We start from the raw sequence: 22329 nt of genomic DNA on the forward strand, positions 1-22329 counted from the left end.
TGTCTGGGAAGGAATTGAGTTTTGTCCTGTGAGCATGTCAGGCTAAGAAGACCATGTATGCTCCCACTGAGATTATCTTCTCTTTGACAAACTGTAAATGAACCATCGAAGCTCACACCAAATTTTTTTCTGTCAAGTGAAGCTAGTGCCAGCCTGTGGCTTTGGAGCTCAGAATGAGCTAGGGGAAGGTAAGGGTCTTAGTATATTTTAATGCTGTTGCTTACAAAAGGTTTTAACCCCACACACACCTGCGCACACATGCTTTCTTATGCAATCTATGTTGGCCCTGAGCTCTTTGAGTTCACCTTCTGCCGGCAATAGAGTCATATGTTGTCTTTGTTGTAGTGAGATTAAGCGAATAGAGGTCCACATACTGCTCTTTGTTGCCATAGTCAATCTTTTTGGACCATATAGAATGCAGAGATTTTTTTTCATTAAAATAAATGGGTATCAGTGGTTAAAACTGCTGGGCAGTAACTCTCATCTGATTTCTATGTTGTGTCTAGTATGTCTGATGATTCTGGATTCACATTTTGGACCACTTGGGATCCCCTGACTATCTGTTAGGGTCTAGAAAGCTGGAAGAGGGCAGCTAAAGAGATGGCTCAGTGGTTAAAAGTGTTTGCTCCTCAACATGAGGACTTGTGTTCAGATCCCAGCAGCATGCCCAAACCAAGCATCCCCACAAAAGCCCCAGCTGTAGGTGGGGGAGGGAGGTGGATAGAGACAGGAAGATCACCAGGGCTTACTGGGTTCCAGCCTAGCCAAGACAGCCCCATGTTCAAGGAGAGACCCTGCCTCAAAGGAACATGTGGAGAATGACAGAGAACACCTGATGCTCTCTGCTATACTCCACTTGTGTGCCTACACACACACACACACACACACACACACACACACACACACACACACACACACAAACACGAAAGCCAAAAACTCCAGCATACACATTGTGCAACAGGCATGCCATGTCTAGCAACTTCACAGTTGACTGAAGACTTCCAGACCCGACCTCCACCCTTGACTGGATGAACACATGAAGCATAGTCATTCTATCTCCATAGATCTCCATAGTTCCTGGGCTTGGAGATCCTTGAATGTGACATAAAGGTTCTCCATGGGCACATGGCCTGGTACATGATGGTGGGGGGGGGGGATCTGAGCCTGCGAATTCACACTTTACAAGATGGCCTTCTTCTGAGCCTACCTAGTGTACCCCAATGCTCTGCCCTCCTCCTGCAAGGTGGGGGAAGGGGGAATGTTCACCCTTGAACATAGAACAAGAGAAGTCAAGTCCAGGGGCTGGTGGAATGGCTCAGCTGATAAAGCACTTGCCTCAAAAAGATAAGTTCTTGCATTCAGATCCTCAGAGGCCATATAGAAAGCCAAGCATGATAGTACATGCCTATAATTCCAGCAAAGGTGAGATGGGAGACAGAGACAAGTGGAGCCCTAGAAGCACACTAGCTAGGCTACTTTGTGAGGCAAAGGAGAGACCCTGTCTCAAACAAAAGGAGGAAGGGCACCTGATTTTCATGGTTGATACCAGAAAAGACTTTGACTCTTAGAAGAGAGTGGAATCTGATGATCCGGGAAGACTCAAACTATCATTTCAAACAGTCAGATAAATGGAGATAGGACAATTTTTAAACAAAATAAATGCATCACGTCTTACTCTGAAGAACAGGAAGAACATTGTGAGGGTCCTTCCTACTTTTTTTTATTTTGAGATAGGATCTCATATAGCCCAGCTGGCCTCATACTCTCTATGTAGCCAAGGATGACCTTGAACTTCTCCTTCTCCTGCCTCCACCTCTTGAGTGCTGGAATTCAAATGTGTGCCATCATTCCCAGTTTATGAAGTACTGGGGATGGAACCCAAGGCTTCATACATGCTAGGCAAGCATTCTCCCAACAGAGCTATGGTTCCTGCCTTCTCATCGAGTTTGTATAGTGTGTTTCAACACGAGGCAGCTCCCAAGTCAAGAGAAAGAAAGCTTAAAGGAGCCACAGCTCAGGTAAGTGACTGCTAGGACCATTCCCATTCTCCCCACTGCAACACAGCATTACAGCTCTCAACTTGGCAGCAACAGCAACCCAAAGTGGAGTGCCTATCCATCGACACCAATACTATGGTGTGGATATAAAATGTCCCTACATACTCATGTGTTGAATGCTTGGTCCCTGGTCGTTTAGTTTTTGTTGTTGTTGTTGTTGTTATTTGTTTGTTTGTTTTGTGGGGAGTGGCATTGTCCTGAAACATTAGAAAGTGTCTAAAATGGAGAAAGTAGGCCACTGAGGCCAAATATTTAGCAGGATCTTGTGCCTAGACACTTCCTATACCGTCTCTACTTCCTGCCATGCTATGAAATACTTAACTCTGCTCCACCACATCCTTCTCCTGCAGACAGATGCCTCAGCAACCACGAGCCAAGATAAATCCATCTTCAGGTTGTCTTTGTGGGATACTTTAATAGCTGTGTAGCAGTCACTAATACAAGCAACTTACGCTGAGGTGACAGTGTCCTGAACTGCAAGTTACCTTCCCCTATTCACCACCTCTTTCTGGCAGTACCATCTGCTACTAAGTTCCCAAGAAAGATTCTGCAAAGGAGTGTTAATGCTATGCTAAATTAATACTGGAACTTAGAAATTTCTCCCATACAAAACATTGTCCTTTCTTAAGTATCCCCAACCCTTTCTGGAATAAGCCATGGCTCATTAACACATACATAAGGGCTTCTACCAGGTGTTTTTAAGAGATTTATTTTGTCGTTGTTGTTTATATATATATTGTATGCCATGCATATGCAAGTGCTTGCAGAGGTCAGAAGAGGGTGGCAGATCCCCTGAAGCTAGAGTTACAGGCAGTCCTGTGCAAGCATCAGTCACTGAGCTATATTTCAAACCTCGGCTAGATTAATTCATTATATTAATTATCCAAAAGTCAATCCATATAGTCCTCCCAGATACCCATTCACTCCCAAACCAAGAGAGATAATGTGATGAGGGAAAAGGTACTGTGAGGTTCCCCAGAGCTTGGCCTGTGCCTGGCTACAATCCCAAGTCAAATAGGCCACATCTACAGGATCTCTGACCAGTCTCTTTAGGTACAGTTGCCGTATTCGTGGATGGGTCAATCACACCAAAAAGAAAGGCTGCCCTTTTGGTTGACTCCTAAGCCACCATCGACATCATCATCGAGAGATCTGGCTGTGCCTTTCAGAGATGGATCTTGTCTTATCCTCCCCCATTGGTAGATACTGTTATAATTTGAATGTAAAGTTCCCCCCACTAGCTCACATGTTTTAGCACTTGATCCATAACTAGTAGTGCTATTTGGGAAAGTTGTAGAGTCTGTAGCAAGCAGGTCACTGGAGGACATGGGTCACTAAGGGCATACCTTGAGGCCTTATAGCCCTGTTACGATAAATCTATCCACCAAAAGCTGCCTGAGCCCCACCGCCACGTGTGAGCTTTACGCCAGCCGCCCACCCGAGTTAGGCCCAAATGAATACACAGAAACTTGTATTAGGTTCAAAGCTGTTTGGCCAATGACTAGGATTCCTCATCTGTTAGCTCAGTCTTAATTATCATAAATCTATATATTTTAAAAGACTTATCGGACACCTTATTGGCATCCCTCCTTGCCGGTGGATCACATTGTGCTGCTGGAGGAGCAAGGGGAAAAAGAGGGACACTTCCTGTTTCTCCTTCTTTAAATATGAGTCTCCTTGCTATGTCACTTCCTGCCTAGATCACCACTTCTCTACTACATTTCCCAGAATCCTCTTTGACTCCTAGTCCCGTCTAATTTGCTGTCTCATTGTCCAAACAGTATTTTATTTAACAATCAATAAGATAAACATACACAGAAGTACTTCCCCCATCATAGCCCCAACCTACTTCCTGTTCACTATCTCCTCCCTGAGATAGTGCAACGTGGTCAGTTTCCTGCTCCTGCTACCATGCCATCCCTGACATAATGGACTGTGTCCCACAGGAATTGTGACTGTCCATGTGTCCCAGCATCATCTGAAAATCCAATGCCCTCTCAGAAATAAAGCCTTTTCTCCCTTAATCTGCTTTTGTTAGGGTGGGTAGATAGATAGATGATAGGTAGATAGATAGATAGATAGATAGATAGATAGATATAGACAGAGCATGGATATATAGATGATATATAGACAATAGCAAGAGTACTTCAGAGACATCCTTAGTGGGGGGAAAGAGACTAGGGTAATATTTTATAAGTGCCTCTGTGGCACTTATAAAGTGCCACACTTTTTAAAGATTTTTTTTTATTTTTTGAGTATGGGTGTTTTGCCTGCATGTATATCTGTGCACTATGTGAGTGCCTGGTATCCCCAGAGGACAGAAGAGGGCAACTAATTCCCTGGAGTTGGAGTTACAGACAGTTGTGAGCTGCCATGTGTGTGCTGGGAATTAAAACCTGGTCCTCTGGAAGAGCAGCCAGTGCGCTTAACCAATGAGTCCTCTCCCCACCTCCAACATTACATACATATCTTTGTATGGATATATGGATGACATTTCTAATTACATATGAAACCTATATAATATGTAATTATCATTGTAGCCTACACAACTCATGGGTTATTAAAGGCAGTATTATTCTATTACACAGATGAAGCCACTGAGACGCACAAGCCATCTCTAACTAGGTCATTTTTTTCCTTTTATTGAAAAAAGACTCTTTTCTCATACACTATATCCTGGTTACAGTTTCCCTTCCCTCTACTCCTCAAGTTCCTCTTCACCTTCCCTTCCTCCCCTCCAGATCCACTCCCTTTCTGTCTCTCATTAGAAAAGAACAGGTTTCTAAGATATAACAACAAAACATGATAAAATACAATACAATAAGATGAAACAAAGACTGTCATATCAAAGTTGGACATGGCAACCCAACAGAAGGAAAAGAGTCCCAGGAGCAGGCACAAGAGTCAGAGACCCACTCATTCTCAGTCAGGAGTCCCATAAAATACTTAGCTAATAGCTATGATAATACACAGAGGACCTAGTGAAGACCTATGTGGGCCCTGTGCTTGCTGCTTCCGTCTCTGTGAGCTCATATGCACCTTGCTTAGTTGATTCAGAAGACCTTGTTCTCCTGGTGTCCTCCATCCCCTCTGACTCTTACAGTCTTTCTGCCTCAACTGTGGGAGTCCCTGAGCTTGAGGGGAGGGATTTGATGGAGACCTCCAATTTAAATTCTCTTTCCGTGTAATGTCTTGCTGTGGGACTCTGCATCTGTTCCCATCTGCTGCCAGAGGAAGCTTCTCTGATGATGACTGGACAAGGCACTGATCTATGAGTATAGCAGAATATCATTAATAGTCATTTCATTGGAGTTTTTTTTTTTTTAGACCAGTAGTATTTGGTTTCACCCTGGTCTCTGGGATATCTAGTCTCTGGTTCTTAGTTATCCAAGCAGTGTCAGTTTCTTCTCAAATCAGACAATGGTTGGCCACTCCCACAAATTCTGTGCCACCATTGCCCTAGCACATCTTGCAGGCAGGACAGATTGTAGGCTGAGAGTTCTGTGGCTGGGTTGGTGTCCATATTTCTCTTTCTGTGGCCTGCAGAGTGCCTTCCCACACCAAAGAGACTAGAATGTAGGGGTGAAGGCTCCATGTGGCACCAGCTGGACTTCTCAATGTTCAGTGAGTCATGTGGATGTTGTCCTCAGCAATGGGGTTCTGCTATCATTTTGCAGAGAGTAACCCTTTGTCTTAGCGACCACCTGGGTTGTTTGGAGATTTCCATGGGACCCATGGGAAAGCAACCTAGTCCCTCTGTTGGAAGCATCTCCTGGCGATAAGAGACAGCCTGTTGAGACTCCATATCCCCATTACTAGGAACCCTCATCAGGATCACTTTCACATATTTCAGGAAGTTTCCACTGTGCTAGGTTTCTACCCCATCCTCCAAATGTCCTCAGACATCTCTCTCTCTCCACCCCATCTCCCCCATAGCTTCTTGCCTCTGACTCCTTCAGCAAATCCTACTGGTGTGCACTACCACAACTGGCTCCCTAACTGGGTCTTAGACCTGTTAAATGTGCTGTCCAAGTCCACCAAGGTACTTTTCTGCTAAACTTGAAGACACCTCCAGAAATGAGTTAGCATCTCCACAGGGCATATGAAGGCCATCATCCCTGCAATGACAGTGGCAGAGGAAGCTGCACTAAAGGAACCCAAACTTGCAAGTCTGGGGCTGCAGGAACTGTTTGCTGCCTCCTAGACAGTCTGTCTCCAGGAAACTGCTGGTTTGGGTAAATAAGAAGGAAGCTGATTTTCTTGCAGCCAGTCACTGAAATGTTAATTTGGAGAATTGCCTCAAATAAATGTAAGAAGCATAATCTAACACTTCAAACCAAAAGCAAAGAAATTTGAGCCAAACAGGACACTGCTGATCTTGCCTTCCTTCCTCAGAAAAGCAATTTTCTGCTCTTTTGCAAACAGCCACAAATCTGTGACCTCCTCCTGCCTCCAGGCCAGTCAAGATACCCAGTGCACAGGGCATGCTGCAAAGTCCAGAAAGTCTTGGCCTAGATAGGAACCTCCCAACCAAGAAGATAGGGTGATGCTTTCTAAATTAAATCTGCCACAGCTGGACAGTTTGTTCTCTAACCAGCTGGCCTCTGCTCCTCGGTGAGGCCTGTGCTGGGTGGGTGCATATGCCCTGCCCTAACCTCTTCTCTGCCAGCAAAGCAGCCTCCAGGGGCAAGATCATTCCCTGAAGATCAAACATCTGGTACCTTCAGGAATTCTACACTGTTTCTCTGAGCTTGTCCCCAAGAGGAAGCAAGCAGATGTTCTGGATCCAGCAACTGCCTGTGCTGTCCCTCTGCAGATTGCAAAAGCACTGCTATTCCAAAGGGTGTCCAGTCAAACCCCTAGGCTCCCTGTTTTTCTTAAAGTTAATGCCTATAGAGCTTCAAGATTCAGTCACTCTCTGCACACCTCTCACCACCTCACTCTGCATTACTGAGCAGCCAGCTGTAGTATCAGTTCCAAAGTCATTCAAACTATCATTTTAAGTGTTTCTGGGGGAAAGGTACTTGCCACCAAACCCAATCACCAGAACCCACCGGGTGGAACAAACTCCCCCAAGTTTTCCTCTGACCTCTACCCTCAAACTGTGGCTTGTGTATACACGTACATACGAATACACACACACACACACACACACACACACACACACACACACACACACACACGTAAATGTAATAAAGTAAAAATAAATTTATAATTTTAATTATATTCATTTTAAAAGACAACTACCACAAGAAAAACCAGTATCACTTAGGAGAGAAGTCAAAATAAATACAATGGAAGGCAAAACAGTAACAAACCAAAAAAGCAGGAAGATGGGACAGTTGACTTTAGTTGTGTACCAAGAAGTAAAGCCAGTGGGGAGATGCATGCCTATGATCTCAGCACTCAGAAAGCTGAGACAGGAGGGGCAGCTGAGTTTGCTATTGTTTTTGGTGTGGTGGTGGTGGTGGTGTTTTGTTCTGAGTTTGTCTCTTGTTTCAGCTAGATGGTTGGTTGACTGGTTGGCTGGCTGGCTGGCTGGCTAGCTGGCTGGCTGGTTGGCTGGTTGGTTGGTTGGTTGGCTGGTTGGATGGTTGGATGGTTGAATGGTTGGCTGATTGGCTGGCTGGTGACAGGATCACACTATAGCCCAGACTGGCTTTAACTTGCAATTCTCCTATAGCAGCCTCCCCATGCTGAGATAAGAGAAGTTCAACATCACATGCAGCTTGGATTTTCTGTTTGTCTGTCACTTTTGTTTGTTGAGATGAAGGTTAAGTGGAAAGGAGGGACAGAGGAAGCAAGTTTCTGGAGTAAGTGGCAGACACAGGGTGAAAGTCTCTACCCAAACTGTGCACGGCCTTGCATTCATACTTAGGAGCTGGTGATGGCAAAGAGGATGGGGCAGGGTTGTGATTGGGAGCCTTTATCGTCCACAGGTGATTTTTCTCCTTAGAACATAAGGTCATCCTCTGGGAGTAACAGGGGTGAAATAGCAGGTTGGGAAAGCCTGGGAAGGTTTGGAATGGCCAATGAAATAGAAAGAGCCACCCTAGGTATTAGGAAAATGAGCCTTCATGTCCTGTGTGTTGGTTACCTTTATCATTGCTATGACAAACTACCCAACAAAAGAAACTTAGGTGGAGGGGGGTTCTTTGGGCTTGCAGTTTGAGGGTACAGTCCAACATGGTGGGGAATGCATGGCAGCAAGAACAGGAGGCAGGCGGTCACGTGACATCCACAGTCAGGAAGCAGAAAGAGGTGAACACTAGTGTTTACTTCACTTTCTCCTTTTCACTTTTTTCTCCTAGTCCATGGGATGGGGCTGCCCAAGTCCAGAGAGGGTCTTTCTTTTTATTAAACCTCTCTGGAATGCCCTCAGAGATACATCAGAGGGCTAGCAAAACAGCTCAGCAGTTAAGAGAGCAAGTGCTCCTGCTGAAGAGCTGAGTTCAGTTCCCAACACTCACATCAGATACCTCGTAACCACCTGTACCTCCAGCTTCCCAGAGATCCAGCACCTCTGGCCTCCTTGGGCACCTACAGAAAGACAAGCACATACAGTTGAGGATTTGACACCATCTACTGGACTCCATAGGCATACACAAGGTGCCACAGATACACATTCATACAAATACTCATACCCATAAAATAAAATAAAAACTTAAACAAACATAATTTTTAAAAAGGGATTGGGAATATAACTCAGTGATACAGCACTTACTTGTTATATTCAGTGCTCTAGATTCAATCCCCATTACTGAAGGGGAAAAAAGCCATTTTGCACAGTAGGGTCCTCTTCTGTCTTTTGTGTAGATCCAAGAAAGGAGTGTCATGAATGGCCTAGCATGAACCAAAAGCCATCATAAAAGTGTTATAGCAAGCTCTTGTAAAACCCAAGTTATTCTGGACATGGAGAAGGGAATTACAACTTAAAATTAATCTAGGAAAAGCTTTAAAAATGCTAAAAGGAGGTAAGCCAACTTCAGCATGAACCGAAAGGTTAAAAATGAGATTGATCCAAACTTTGATGCCTTCAAAGCAAGGTCAGTTCCTGGCACCTTGCATATATGTGCAGCAGCTTCATTAACTGAACAAAATTCATCTGAGCTACGTGTCAGCCCCTACAAAGAGGGCATCAGCTCCGAGTGTAGAGAGGTTTGTGTGAGAAGCAGCTGCTTAACACACCAGAAAGTGCATCCGTCTTTCTCTGTAAATGTAAGAAAGAAAATTAAGCCATCACTCAGAGAGTCACATTTGCTGTTTAGATGAAGAAAACTTCAATGTGGGGGGAAGAAAAAACAAAAAACAGAAACCAACAACCACAGGTCTCCTACCAGAAAAAGGAAGGAAGGAAGAAAGGAGGAGGCAGGGGCTGGAGAGATGACCCTTCAGTTAAGAGCACCTCTGCTCTTGCAGAGGACCTCAGTCTGACTCCCAGCACCCATATGGGCTGTTCACAATTGCCTGTAACTCTAGCTCCAGGGGATCTGACACCCTCTTCTGGATTCTGAGAGCACCTGTGTTTGAGTGTGCAAGCATGCACATGCACACACAAGTGCACACACACTTGTTAATTTATTAATTAAAATAAAATAAACTTTAAAAAAAAAGAAGCAAACAGCTATCATCTTCCAGTCTGAGAACTAGTTCATAGATGACTTGAGCTTGCTCATGGTCAGAAGCTAGACCTCACTAGAAACCCCAGTGCAGACTTCTACACTGAACAGTTGGGTCTGAAGTCAGTAGCCAGAGGATGCAGTTGCCCTTGGCCACTGATGCCAGAGGTCAGAGGTTCGTAAGAACTCTTTATACAAGAACACAGTACAAACTAAAGTGATGGTCCACTACTAGTTATTGAGGGAGGATGGTATCCCCAGGCAACATTCATTGAAATCCTAACCCTCACCAGCTCAGAATGTGACATCATTTTGAAATAGAGTAGTTACAAATACAATAGTTAAGGATCTGTGAGTTTGAGGCCAGCCTGGTCTACAGAGTTCCAAGACAGCCAGTGTTACACAGAGCAATCCTGCCTTGAAAGACCAAAAAAGTTTTTTTAAAGGGAGGGGGTCCTTAATCTAAAATGACTGGTAGCTCCCAACATGGGCCTCTAGCCTCCACACTGTCTCACAGATGCATGTTACACCTTGTCACACATATATCCACATGTATACATACACACATGGATGTACACACACACACACACACACACACACACACACACACACACACACGTTTTGCATGCTTAACATGGGAAGGAAGTTCTGTGTGAATTGAGTAAGAGCATGAGGGAACTGATAAGGATGTAGTTAGATGCTAGCTGGGGAAGAAAATTGAGACACATATCTCCCTGGCCAAGCCTGATCCATCTTAGTTACCAATGTTAACAGGATGTACAGTCTTCCTCCAGCTAAACTCAAAATGGATTGACCTCACCCCCACTCCAAAATAAAGTCCTCTGAGAGCAGGCAAGTGAGTTGCTGGAATTGCTTAGCCCATTGTTGAAACACAGCCCCAGGGCCATCTACAGGTCTAACTCAACAGAAAGCAGAATTCTGGAAACTTTCTTAGATACTGATTCCTTTAGAGAACGGACTGCAGAAAAACACACAGTGAGTACACAACCTATGGAAGGTCACAGACTTGGTCCCTTTAGGAGCTGGACCTCAGCCAGGATCTAGTGGGACTTTGGAGTCCTCTGTTTCTCTTTAGTAAACTGTCTCCTGGCCCGTGACCATCCATATGTCTGTACAATTCAGGAACATGCAGAACTCTGGCTCCTCGTGATGGCTCTGCAGAAAGGATCAGCCACATCTCCTGTCCTGTCTAGTACCTTCCCTGTGAGGCTAAGCTCCCTATAACAGCCCCAAGGTAGGACCTTATATTCCAGTGAGTACCTTCACGGAATTTGCTAGACTCAGAGGCACCTGCAACACCACCTCTGACCCACACCCACCCTGGTCCATAAATGCAAAGAATCCCTTTGTTCTGTTCATTGTATCTCCTATCCCTGCTTCCTCCACTGAGTGGCTTGTATCACTAACAAAGATTTCACCTGAGAGCCATCTCAGCACATCTCTCTATGGAACCTGGGAAGTAGTATTTGAACCAGGGCCCTCCCAACTCAGAGCTGCCTGAGACACAAACGTCCCGGTTCACCCCTGACACTGCCCCCTCTTGTACACAAATGGAGACCTGCACCACTTAGCATTAGGCAGCCATATGGTTGAAAGAAGCCGGGTTAGTTTCCATCACAGTGTTAGACCCCCGGAAAACTCAGGTATCCGGGGTCCCAGGCCACGACCACGATCACCCCAATCACCAGGCGGATTCGAGAGCTTGCTGCAAACTGCATGAGGCTTTATTGTTTTAACGAGCTAACCCCGTGTTAGCTCCAGTCTTTCACCCACCCGCCATGGCGGATGGCTAGCAAAGACAGCTCCTAGGGGCTCCCGAGAGATCTTGTAAGGCAGCGTAAGGGGAGTGTCTAGGGGTACGCACAGGCTCAGGATTGGTGTGCCCTCCAGGCTTGGAGGGCTTGCCCTGTGTTGATTGGCCAACTGGTTGTTATGGCCCATAGGCCCTCCCAGGATGGTTGCTATGCTTTGTACGTCATTGCTGTGTGCTTGCCCGTAAAGTACACCCAGGGTCGTAAAGCACAGCACCACCAGCTAACTTCTGATTGGTTCCTTGTCACAAGGCAGGCGTCTGACCTCTAGTGACTAAGACAAGGTCATAGCGAGCACATATTACTGTCATGGCTGCCCAAATGGGGGGGGGGGGGGCGGTCCCTTCAACAGTAATACCTGGCAAACTGGGTATACTGTGTTATGTGCCAATCCAGGATGGGGGTGGTAGCCTGAGCTTTCTTGTTTTGTTTTGTTTCTACAGTGCTGGTCTCTTTGTGCTAGGCAAGTGTTTTGCCACTGAATACATTCCATTCCACCCTCTTTCTGCTTGTTAGGTCTTTGCTTTGTTTTGTTTTGTTTCTGAGACAGAGTCTCAGTAAGTTTTCTCAGTCACACCTTGAACTCAGGATCCCTCCCAAGTAAGTAGGATATCGGGCCTCACATACTTGTTGGCCCATGTCTTCAAGAATAGGTCTTGGTGAAGAGCAGACATCCAGTTAGTGCACTCTTACCAACTCTAAGGGATTTTTTAAAATTACATTTATTTATTTTGTAAATTATATGTATATGTGTATGTCACAGGACATGTGTGCTGGGCAGAGGTCAATTTGTGAAAGCTGGGGCTCTTCTTCCAACATGCAAGATCGAACTCCAGAATCAGATTTGGTGGCAAGCGCCTTCACCCGCAAGGCCTGACTACATCCACAGGGAAAAAAAAAAAAAAAAACGTTAATCCCCGTTAACCTTTGCCCACTTCCGGTTTTCTCTCCGCTTCCGCTCCCTGCCGCATTCAGGGTAGAGCTGGGGCGGGGATGGAGGCAGAGCTAAAACCGGGGAGGCGGAGCCTGTCCTCAGGACGCTCTGAAGTTTCCCAGGTCCTTCCGGTACGTGACGGGAACTACAACGCCCACAATGCCTCGCGGTCCCGTGACTGTGTTGTCGCGAGAACTGGTGGCTTGGGGGGCGTCTGCGCCAAGAAACCGAAGTGTAGGTGACGGTTCCGAGACATCGCCGCCAAGCTGGGCACCGGGGAGATGGCCGAGACGGACCCCAAGACCATGCAGGACATCACCTTGGTGGTAAGCGTCAGGCTCACCTGGGTTCCGACACTCCGCGGCCGCTCTCGGCCCTGGCGTGGGGTGTGGCCAGCGGCCTCGGCCCGCGCACCTGCGGGGCTCGCCCTCCTGCGGCCCCGGCACGGACCCTCACGACCTGACCCGCGGGAATACCAAACCCGACCTGGCAGGGCCTCGCTAAAGGTCTCGCCCACCTGCCGGGACTCCCCTACCCCCTGGCCTCCCCTTCCTCCCAGGAAAATGGTCTCGGAATAAGCTGGAATCGGCGGACTTGTTCTGGTTTCTCGTAGGTGGAGACGCTCTTGCAGCAGATGCAAGACAAGTTTCAGATCATGTCGGATCAGATCATTGGAAGGAATATCCTTTTGCTTCGGAGGCAGCTTCTTAATGGTGGGGATAAGCGGGAGGTTTGCAAACCGACTTCAGGTAGTCATTATTTTTAATTATGTATATTATGGGTGCGCGTGAGTGAGTGAAGAGACTAAAGGCATTGGATCCCCTGTAGCTGGAGTTACAGGTGGTTGTGAGCTGCCGGGTGTGGGTACTGGGAACCACACTCAGGCCCTCTGCAAGAGCCTCAAATGCTCATAACCCTGAGCTATCTCTCCAGCCGCACTTGGAAATTTCTTCACTGATCTTGGCTATACTGTGTTCCTGAGGACTGCGCCAAGAGCCAGAGACGTGGCCAAGCTACCCAAGTTCCCTGTTGGGGGTCCTCCAGAACACCAGTAAAGGAGCTAGGCTATGTCGGCTGGGAGTGCTCACTGAGCACTCTTCCTCTCTTTACCCATGGGATAGAGTCCTCTGGGATTAATGAATGAGGAAACCGGGGTTTAGGAAAGTAACTTACCTGGGTCCCCTGTACCTCTCAGACCGCCAGGCGGTCACTGTAGCCAGAAGAAAGGGAAAGCAGCTGCTGCTTAAGCCAGGTTTCAGGGGCCTGGAGGATGGGGACAGAGTGGGGTATTGGTGTGTGGGCTCCTTAACTGTGCCACTCGATGACATGAGCAGTCGCATTGACGATCTGGAGAAAAATATCGCTGACCTCATGACCCAGGCTGGTGTGGAAGAACTGGAAGGGGAAAACAAGATTGCTACTGCACAGAAAAGTTGAAGGTAAGGGAGGGCACCAGTTTGCTGACGCAAAGCACACAAAGTGGCCATCAGTGTAAGGTTGATGTCGTTGATAGATTTCACCTGTGTCTTTTCCCAGCCAGTATCTCTGCACCCCACCTAGAAAGTCCATGTTTTGAAACTGCTCATGCCAAACTAATTCCTTAGGTAGAATTTACATTTCCAAGTTTCATTACTTAAAACTGAATCACTGCTGGGCATGTCCAGGCTATACACATAATAATGTTCACACTTAAAGAAGAGTGAAATTGCTGATAAAAGACAGAAGTCATTTAAATATTTATATATGAGTGTTTTGCTTGCATATTCACCTCATGCAAACCTAATGCTATGGGAGACCAAAAGAAAGCATCATATCCCTTGGGACTGGAGTTACAGACAAGACCTGCCACCTTGCGGGTACTCGGAATCAAACCTAGGTCCTTTCCGAGAAGAAAAAGTGCTCTTAACCGCTGAGCCATCTATAGTCCTTTGATGTTTTAATTGTAAGTTATGACGGTCCTCACTCATATCCTGGGCCCTGCATAGGACACACCTGGAACTTGGACATGTCTCTGGCTGGTGAGCTGGCAACTGAAGACCACCAGGTGATGTCATTTCTGGGCATGTGTTTTGGTGCCCTACCCTGGCCACTGGAAGATTATTTCATTGTTTTCTTTTACAAACAGCAGAGAATTCAGGTCACTTACATAAATATCTATTATAAATTCTAGAGACGTTTGTGACTTTTATCATGGACTCGACTCCTTTACTCTAGACTGAGTTAAATTTCCACTGAATCATTTCAGATATCAGATGACAAGCACAAAACCATTTAATGTAGTGAATTTCTTTGTAGCTTCACTTGTGTTTGTGGAGGAAGGGCCCTCAGTTTTTATTTTTTTTATTTTGACATGCTATGAAACCCTGGCTGCCTGGCCTGGAACTTACTGTATAGACCAGGATGGCCTCAGGTTCATAGAGACCCACCTGCTTCTGCCTCTGCCTCCTAGATTCTGGGATTAAAGGTTATTTCTGGGCTTGGCCTTGAACCAGCTTTTCAGTGACTGAAATAGGTTGTTCTGAATTCCAGGAGACTAGATGGGGGTTGGGAGGGTCAAGATACATAAACAATACATTGGGTTGTTTAACTATGAGATGCGCATCAGTGCTTGGTATGTGCTGTGTCGTCTTCAGTCCTATTTAGAGAAGAGCTGCAAAGTGTCGAGTGGATCTTGGAAGCTCTAGGGGATTGTGCTATGTTGTGACAGAAAACCCCCATGAGTCAAGAACTGAAAGATTGTATGATTGAAGATGTTCAACTGACAGGGAAACACAAAGACAGGAATGAAAATAGGAAGTGGATTCAAAGAATTTTGAATAAAGATGTCCAAATAAGGGTCTGGAGAGATGGCTCAGGTGTTAAAAGCAACGTATGCCCTGTGGAAGACCCAAGTTCAGTTCCCAGCAGTCACATGAGACCTCACTCACCACTGTCTGCAATTCCACCTCCAGAGGATCCAACACCCTCTTCTGGCCTCCACAAGGACCTGCACTCACCTGTACATACCCACACACAGGGACACACATACACATAAGTTAACTTTTTATTTACAAAGGCACTTTAAAATTTATAAATTGCATTTTCTAGAATAGTATTCATGGAGAATTTAACAGATGACTAATTGGAAAATGTTCTTGGCTGTTCTGGGAGGGGCCTTGCCAAGCCTTCCTTGCTGCTGTTGATGGTTTTTTCTTTCACAGGTGCTGACATTCACACCGAGTCCAGAACATCTTTTTCCCAAGCCAAGAGAAAACCAACTGGCTTTCTGCAACTAACTACTATGTGTTGACAGGTTTATGAAGCGTGTATTCTTATCACAACAGCCTACATAGTCCATAGAGTGTCCCTCCCCTGCATCCCCAGTTTCTCAAACTTGGTATATTCACATCTTGGTCAGTTGTCTTAATTATTAAACACTAAAACTTTGGCGGTTTCTGCATAAAATTGTCAAACTTTTTAGTGATTTTTGAAGTCCTTTCCTGCTGTTCTTCTTGTGGTAGTTACTGTTTGATGACATGACAGAGTACTTCCCAGTTAGGTGACTAGTGACTCCTCCCCTTGGCAGAAGCCGTGATGTGAGATGTGTACGTTTAGGGTTCTTTCTTTCAGCACAAAGTGACTGTTGAACTGACACTAGAGTGTCAGAAATACTTTTCCAAATGCCGAGAACATTTAACAAGTGTCTGTCACAGAGTTTTGCATGAGATTCTAGTAGCATTGGTTGGGCCTACAGTGCTCATCTGGCAGGATGTCAGAACCCAGTGACCCTGGCCTCCCTTCGAGCTACTGTCTAAAAGGGAAGAGACCAAAAGACCCAAGTAAGTTCACTGCAGGTCACATGGCTGAGAAATGCCCAGTGGCTGGTAGGAGGCACTGGTTTTTAAGAAATACTATTTTACTTGAACTATTTCTTGCCTAAATTCTTGCACAGTGAGTTCTATTATTGATTAAAGACAGATAAACTCTACATTTGGAATTCCAGTGTCTGTAGGCTTAGCCTCCAGGCCACTTTTAATGACCTGGAAGGCAATCCATGTCACTGTCCCAACAAAGTGATTTCATACAATAAAAAACATGAATAATTGGAAAAGTTGAGAAATGGCGTGGTCTTTCCTAGAGGAAACCCTGATTGAGTAGGGCATTCTGTTTTCTCATTTGTGTTGCAGATGGCTAAGAACAACTTTGTCGTATTTCTGAATTCTGGGGCGGGATGGGACAACAAAGGCTCCTGAAAGTGTGTTGCCGAGCTTGCTCTCAAGCAGGAGTTCCTGTCATCAGACCAGTGAGTGGCACTACAGGTTGAGTCCCTCAAGATGCCACTCTGTTAGGCTGAGACAGACCAGCTGCAACTGCATGCAGGACTTTCTTGATCCTTAGAAATGGGAACTCCAGGTCTGCTTGTCATCAGGAGACAGTGGGATGGGATGGGTCAGGAAGGAGTTTGTGACCTAGGAATCGGCTTCTGAGACAGATCCCTGAACCAGAAATACCTCTTGTGATAAAAGTGCCAGGACCCCTGTTGCTAGGATGTCCTTGTGACTAGTATGTTTCTTATCTCAGTTTTCAGCTAAAAAAGGGGATCCCATGTTATGTTATCAACTGAAGCCTCTGAAAACCCAAGCACAGAAAGGAAGGGGTGGGTGTGGCATCCGTTAAATGAAAACATACATTCATAAACAATATTTGGAAATGTGGGTGTTGTTCTTTCCACACTGCATCCTGCTGGAATACCATGGGGATCCTAGGAAATCCCAGAAATCCTGACTGTACTGGTCTGTGACTGCATCGTCCCAGGTGTCTTCAATGTTGGATCACCTGGCCATTGCTTCAGGGGGTCTTCATCAAACCATGTTAGTCTGAAAGGAATCCACAGAGATTTTTCATTTTTTGTGGAAACAAAAGCAGAAATTATTTTCCCAAGTAAACTGTCCTTATATTTAAATTTAGAAGTCAAAGCAATTTTAAAACATATAAGTTGATTTAATCTAGCAGCATTTATAATCAAATATCTGTAAGCAGCTTTTGCTCTTTCCTTAGCATTGAACAACTCAAAGACAGCACAATAGCATACAGCATCCAGACTCTATTTTTTAACTTTCCGTTTTCTCTTTAAAACTTTTCATTTTCTTTTTTAAAACTGTATATTTTTTACTTTTATTTTCTTTTTAAAACTTTGCTTTTCGCTGGGCGTTGGTGGCACACACCTTTAATCCCAGCACTCGGGAGGCAGAGGCAGGCAGATCTCTGAGTTCGAGGCCAGCCTGGTCTCCAGAGCAAGTGCCAGGAGCCTTCCAAAGCTACACAGAGAAACCAAAAAAAAAAAAGCTTTGCTTTTCATTTTCTATTTTTCTATTACTTTTACTTTCCATAACAATTCCACTAACTGCAGTTTTCTTTTTAAGACAGTGCTTCTCTGTTTCCCGTCCAACTCTCTCAGGAGTTGACGCACCAATCCACCCTCATAAACCTTACTTGCTGGTGGCAGCCTTTTGAGGGTTATCCCTCAGGCTCCCCTTTCTTTTCTGATCTCGGTGGAATCTCCACTTGCGTCGTCCATGCCAAGACTAAGTCCGAGTATCAGAAGAAAGCCTGGAGATTTAGTTAACACAGAGATGTCCGGCGGCTTGTGCTGTGTGTCTTTCCATCTTCTACATCCCAGGGGGAGAGCAGCCTTATATACACTTACAGCACAATGGAAAAACCCCAGGTGTAAGAGCTCATGGAAGAAGAGCTCATGTTTTCCCAGGTGTAGTGGGGCAAGGCCAGGACTAGAAAACAGGATGCACCTGTGGTTATTGGCTCACAAGCAACTCACAGAGACCCCGTGAGGGCTGGGGCCCAACAGGTGAGTACTTGAGAAGGTGACCTGGGAAGACTTCCACAGAGGTGCTTGTCACTGGAGGATGCCCAGGAAGAAAGGTTATGGTCCTGTTGGGTTTCACACTAGGTTAGAGTCCTGTCTATTCACAGTGCAAACCAATCAGAACCTCCGAAAGCCCTGGACAGGGAAGTCAGACCTGATCCTCCCCTGCCTCCCATCTCACTGAACTATCCGCAGGTAAGTAGGCACAGGAAGACACCTGTATTAAGCTCAGTCTACAGGTGCCATAGGCTCCCTATGTAAATACAAAGCTGTTTCTCTAAGCTCGAAAGCAAAGCCTTGACCTTACATAAAACAGGCTTTGCAGCCTGTCCAGCCTTCACGTGAGACTGCACCTGCACGGAGAACAACAGTTAGGCATGTGACTGACCTCCACTGCAGCCCTCCTAGTCAGCCAGACTTCTGCCTTCCTGGCACCACCTGGCTCAACTGGAGAAACTCCTGCACTGGGGCTCCCTGTTCTCCAAGAAGCTGCCTCCAAATGTTGCAGGCAACCTCACTTTCTCAGCCTTGCTCATCAAACTCTTGTCAGTCAGCCCCAGTCCCTCACCCAGCCAGCCAGCATTCAGAAGGAGAGTTAACCCTTTGCTCCTGGGTCATTCACAGACCAATAGGCTACCAAGAAACAGCCCAGAGTCCCCTCAGCCTCATTTGGCCCCTAGTGTATGCACCCTGCTTTCCTTTTCCTTTTAACTAAATCATTTCCCAGTTTTGTTTTTCTATTTGGTCACATTAGGTCAGGTCAGTTTTCAGGGTCCTGGGGAACTAAAGATTGGATGGCCTCTGAGAGCCCTTTGAATTCCAGCCTTACCTAGGGTACTGAGCAATGGCATCCTCCAAGGCAGGCCGTCCCTTGGAAATGAATTTGATAGACATGTTTGCAAGTTACAGGCTGCCCACAAAGATAATTGTGTTCCACTCTTACTTTGTGCTTATGTATTTTTAATTGGACCAAACAAGCTAGAAGAATGTGTGTAGTATGTTGGTATATAGCCCCTAAAGTGACTTGGAAACAGCACTGATTATTATCCCTTGTCCAAAAAGTACTTGTGGGCAGGATTACTGTTTTGTATCTCGTGGGGGGAGGGGGCAGTGAAGGTGCTGTTGTGGGTGCAGAGGCATCAAACTCAGGTCTCTGGGCCTCTCTGGCAGGGACGTTTACCCACTGACCACCTGACCAACCTTCAAGGGCTTATTTAGGGATGCTTTGCTGTGCCTAGGGCTTCCTATGCACTGTTTGCTTTAATCCACATGATGACATTAGTTTTTTTTATGTGACCCATCTCCTTTGAAAAAACTAATCCAAGGGTCTGAGTTATATGAGGTCAATGCAATGTGTCACAACAGCTATCTGATCATACAGCATCCTCTCTGCTGTCCCTTGCCTCTGTGAGCTGAGATGTCAGTCTGTCCTCCAGAGCATCCCAGTCAGAACCCAGTCAGCCCCACAGCCAGAGTAGCTCTTGAAATTTAGATTCAAAAGGTCAGTTCTGCATTTTTTCAATTGAGCATGGTCTAAAATTAAGTAACAAACACACCAGACTTAAGTTGTGTAATTACTTAGGGGTCAAGCACTGACTGTACAGCACCCACCCACATCTGTCTTTTTTAGATTTTTTTTTTTTTACCATTTTGTGCATGTATGCAATGTATCGAGGTTATAGCACGCACATGCCCATATGCACTCGGGGGTTGGGGCACAAACACACACACACACACACACACACACACACACACACACACACACACACACACACTTTCCCCTCCTACTCTTTCCTAGCCCTCCAACATATCCTTCTTCACATCTTCTTTGTATAATGCATTAGCTCCAGCTACATAGGCATGGACAACCTACCAGTCCCCTACCAGCCACATCCCCAAAGAATGACTCCCCTTCCCCCAGCAGTCATCAGTGGCCAGTAACTGCTCAGTTCATGATGTGGAGCCACACGAACGCCATTCCCAGTATGCTAGATCTTATGCAGCTCACCATAGCTGCTGTGAGCCTATGAGTGCAAAGTCCTGTCAACGTCGGGAGGAGCATCCTACAGCACTAACACCCACCCTCTGACTCTTGAACCGTCTCTCCCCTTTCCTTGATGTTCTCATTGGTCGGTCTACTCAAGTGTGGTGGGGCAGCTTGCGCACCATTCTTGTCTCAACTTCCTAACCAGGGTGGCAGTGATGTCAGTTGTCTAGGGAGGTCAGGGGAATTTAAACTTTACTTGACCCTGCTTCTAAAATGGAATCTAGAAACAAGATGGCGGTACTTAGACCAAGTGCCTTTTGCTTGTTCCCAAGATTTGAACTCAGGGCCTCATGTTTGCATGGCAAGAGCCATCACCCCAGTGAAAGGTTCAGGCATTATGCTGGCCTGCCCCTGTTACCTGGTGGAACAGGCAGTACCCTGGTCAGCCCAAGGTTCCATGGGAACTAAGTCTGCACGCAAGTGCAGAGGACCCCTTTAAAAGACAGATCCCTGCCCACTTACTCTCTCTCTGTTTCCTCTCTGCTTCCTCACTGCTTCCTCTCTCCTCTCTCTCTCACCTATGTGCTCTCTCTGTGGCAACCAGCCATGGCAGTCAGCCATTATCCCTATTCCTTTCCTCTTCTTAGTCTCCCTACTCTTCCGGGCCTTATAATAAACTTATAGTCAACATGACTCATGTCTCAGCATTTCTCTTTTCTTCTTTTTAAACAAAAGAATAATACCCAGCCCAAGTATCCATATTGGACATCCACAAAGTCCCCCGGTTTACTATTTTTTTTATTAGTTCTAGTTAGGGAACAAGCTTGTTTCACATGTAAGTCCCTTCTCCCTCTCCCTCCTCTCACCCCCATCCCTCCTCCCCCACCCCCAGCCTACCCCCCACCCCATCCACCCACCACTCCCCAGGCAGGATAGGGCCCTCAACGGGGGCTCTGCAAAGTCCACCAAATCTTCCTGTGCTGGTCCTGGTCTTCCCCATGTGTCCAGGGCCAGAGTGTAACCGTTCATCCCACCCGTGGGATGGGCTCTCAAAGTCCCTTCTTGCACCAGGGAAAAAAAATAATCCACCTCAAGACACTCCCTGGAGTGCAGAAGCCTCCTTATTGACATCCATGTTCAGGGGTCTGGATCAGTCTTGTACTGGCCTCCCCGACAGCATCTGGGGTCGATGTGTTCTCCCTTGTTCAGGCCAATTGTTCCTGTGGGTTTCTCCAACCTGGTACAGACACCTTCACTCTTCATTCCTCCCTCTCTTCAACTAAATTCCCTATTTCAGCTCAGTGTATATCTGTGGATGTCTGTCTCTGCTTCCATCAGCCACTGGATGAAGGCTCTAGGATGGCATAAAGAGAAGTCATCAATCTCATTTTCCACCTTTGCCTGGATTGTCAGATCATGTCATCCTTGTAGGTCTCTGGAGATCTCCCTGGTTCCAGATCTCTTCTCGGACCTATAGTGGCTCCCTCTGATATGGTATCTCTCATCCTGCTCTCTCTCCTCTATTCTTCCCCCAACTCAATATTTCTGCCCCTCCATTTCCTCTCCTCTACTCCTCTTCTCTTGCTCTTATTGTAGCTCTGAGATACCACCTCACACCTGTCAGAATGGCTAAAATCAAAAATACCAAAGACAATGTATGCTGGAGAGAATGTGGAGAAAAAGGAACACTCCTCCATTGCTGGTGGGAGTGCGATCTTGTAAGACCACTCTGGAAATCAGTATGGCGGTGGCTCAGAAAAATGGGAATCAGTCTACCTCAAGATCCAGCCATTCCTCTCTTGGGTATATACCCAAATAGTGCATGTTCATACAACAAGGACATATGTTCAACCATGTTCATAGCAGCATTGTTTGTAATAGCCAGAACCTGGAAGCAACCTAGATGCCCCTCAACTGAAGAATGGATTGAGAAAATGTGGTACATTTATACAATGGAGTACTACTCAGCAGAAAAAAGCAATGGAATCTTGAAATTCGCAGGCAAATGGATGGAACTAGAAGAAACCATCCTGAGTG

At 46.0% G+C, this 22329-nt stretch overlaps 1 protein-coding gene across 1 annotated transcript; it reads left to right on the forward strand.

Moving 5' to 3' along the window:
- Positions 1-12608: 12608 nt before the first annotated feature.
- On the forward strand, positions 12609-16535 carry Hsbp1 (heat shock factor binding protein 1). Its single transcript, XM_027410772.2, has 4 exons — positions 12609-12768; positions 13056-13122; positions 13761-13881; positions 15643-16535. The coding sequence occupies exons 1-3, from the start codon at positions 12724-12726 to the stop codon at positions 13877-13879; spliced, it is 231 nt and encodes a 76-aa protein (XP_027266573.1). The 5' UTR covers positions 12609-12723; the 3' UTR covers positions 13880-13881; positions 15643-16535.
- Positions 16536-22329: the final 5794 nt, after the last annotated feature.

Source organism: Cricetulus griseus, chromosome 3 (assembly GCF_003668045.3).
Source record: "Cricetulus griseus strain 17A/GY chromosome 3, alternate assembly CriGri-PICRH-1.0, whole genome shotgun sequence".
Taxonomy (NCBI): Eukaryota; Metazoa; Chordata; class Mammalia; order Rodentia; family Cricetidae; genus Cricetulus; species Cricetulus griseus.

Bases quoted from the DNA above. Each gene is read 5' to 3' on its own strand.
- Hsbp1 (XM_027410772.2), top strand. From the start codon at position 12,724: ATGGCCGAGACGGACCCCAAGACCATGCAGGACATCACCTTGGTG. The intron at 12,769-13,055 runs GTAAGCGTCAGG...GGTTTCTCGTAG, and splicing joins TGCAGGACATCACCTTGGTG to GTGGAGACGCTCTTGCAGCA. The intron at 13,123-13,760 runs ATATCCTTTTGC...TAACTGTGCCAC, and splicing joins GGATCAGATCATTGGAAGGA to TCGATGACATGAGCAGTCGC.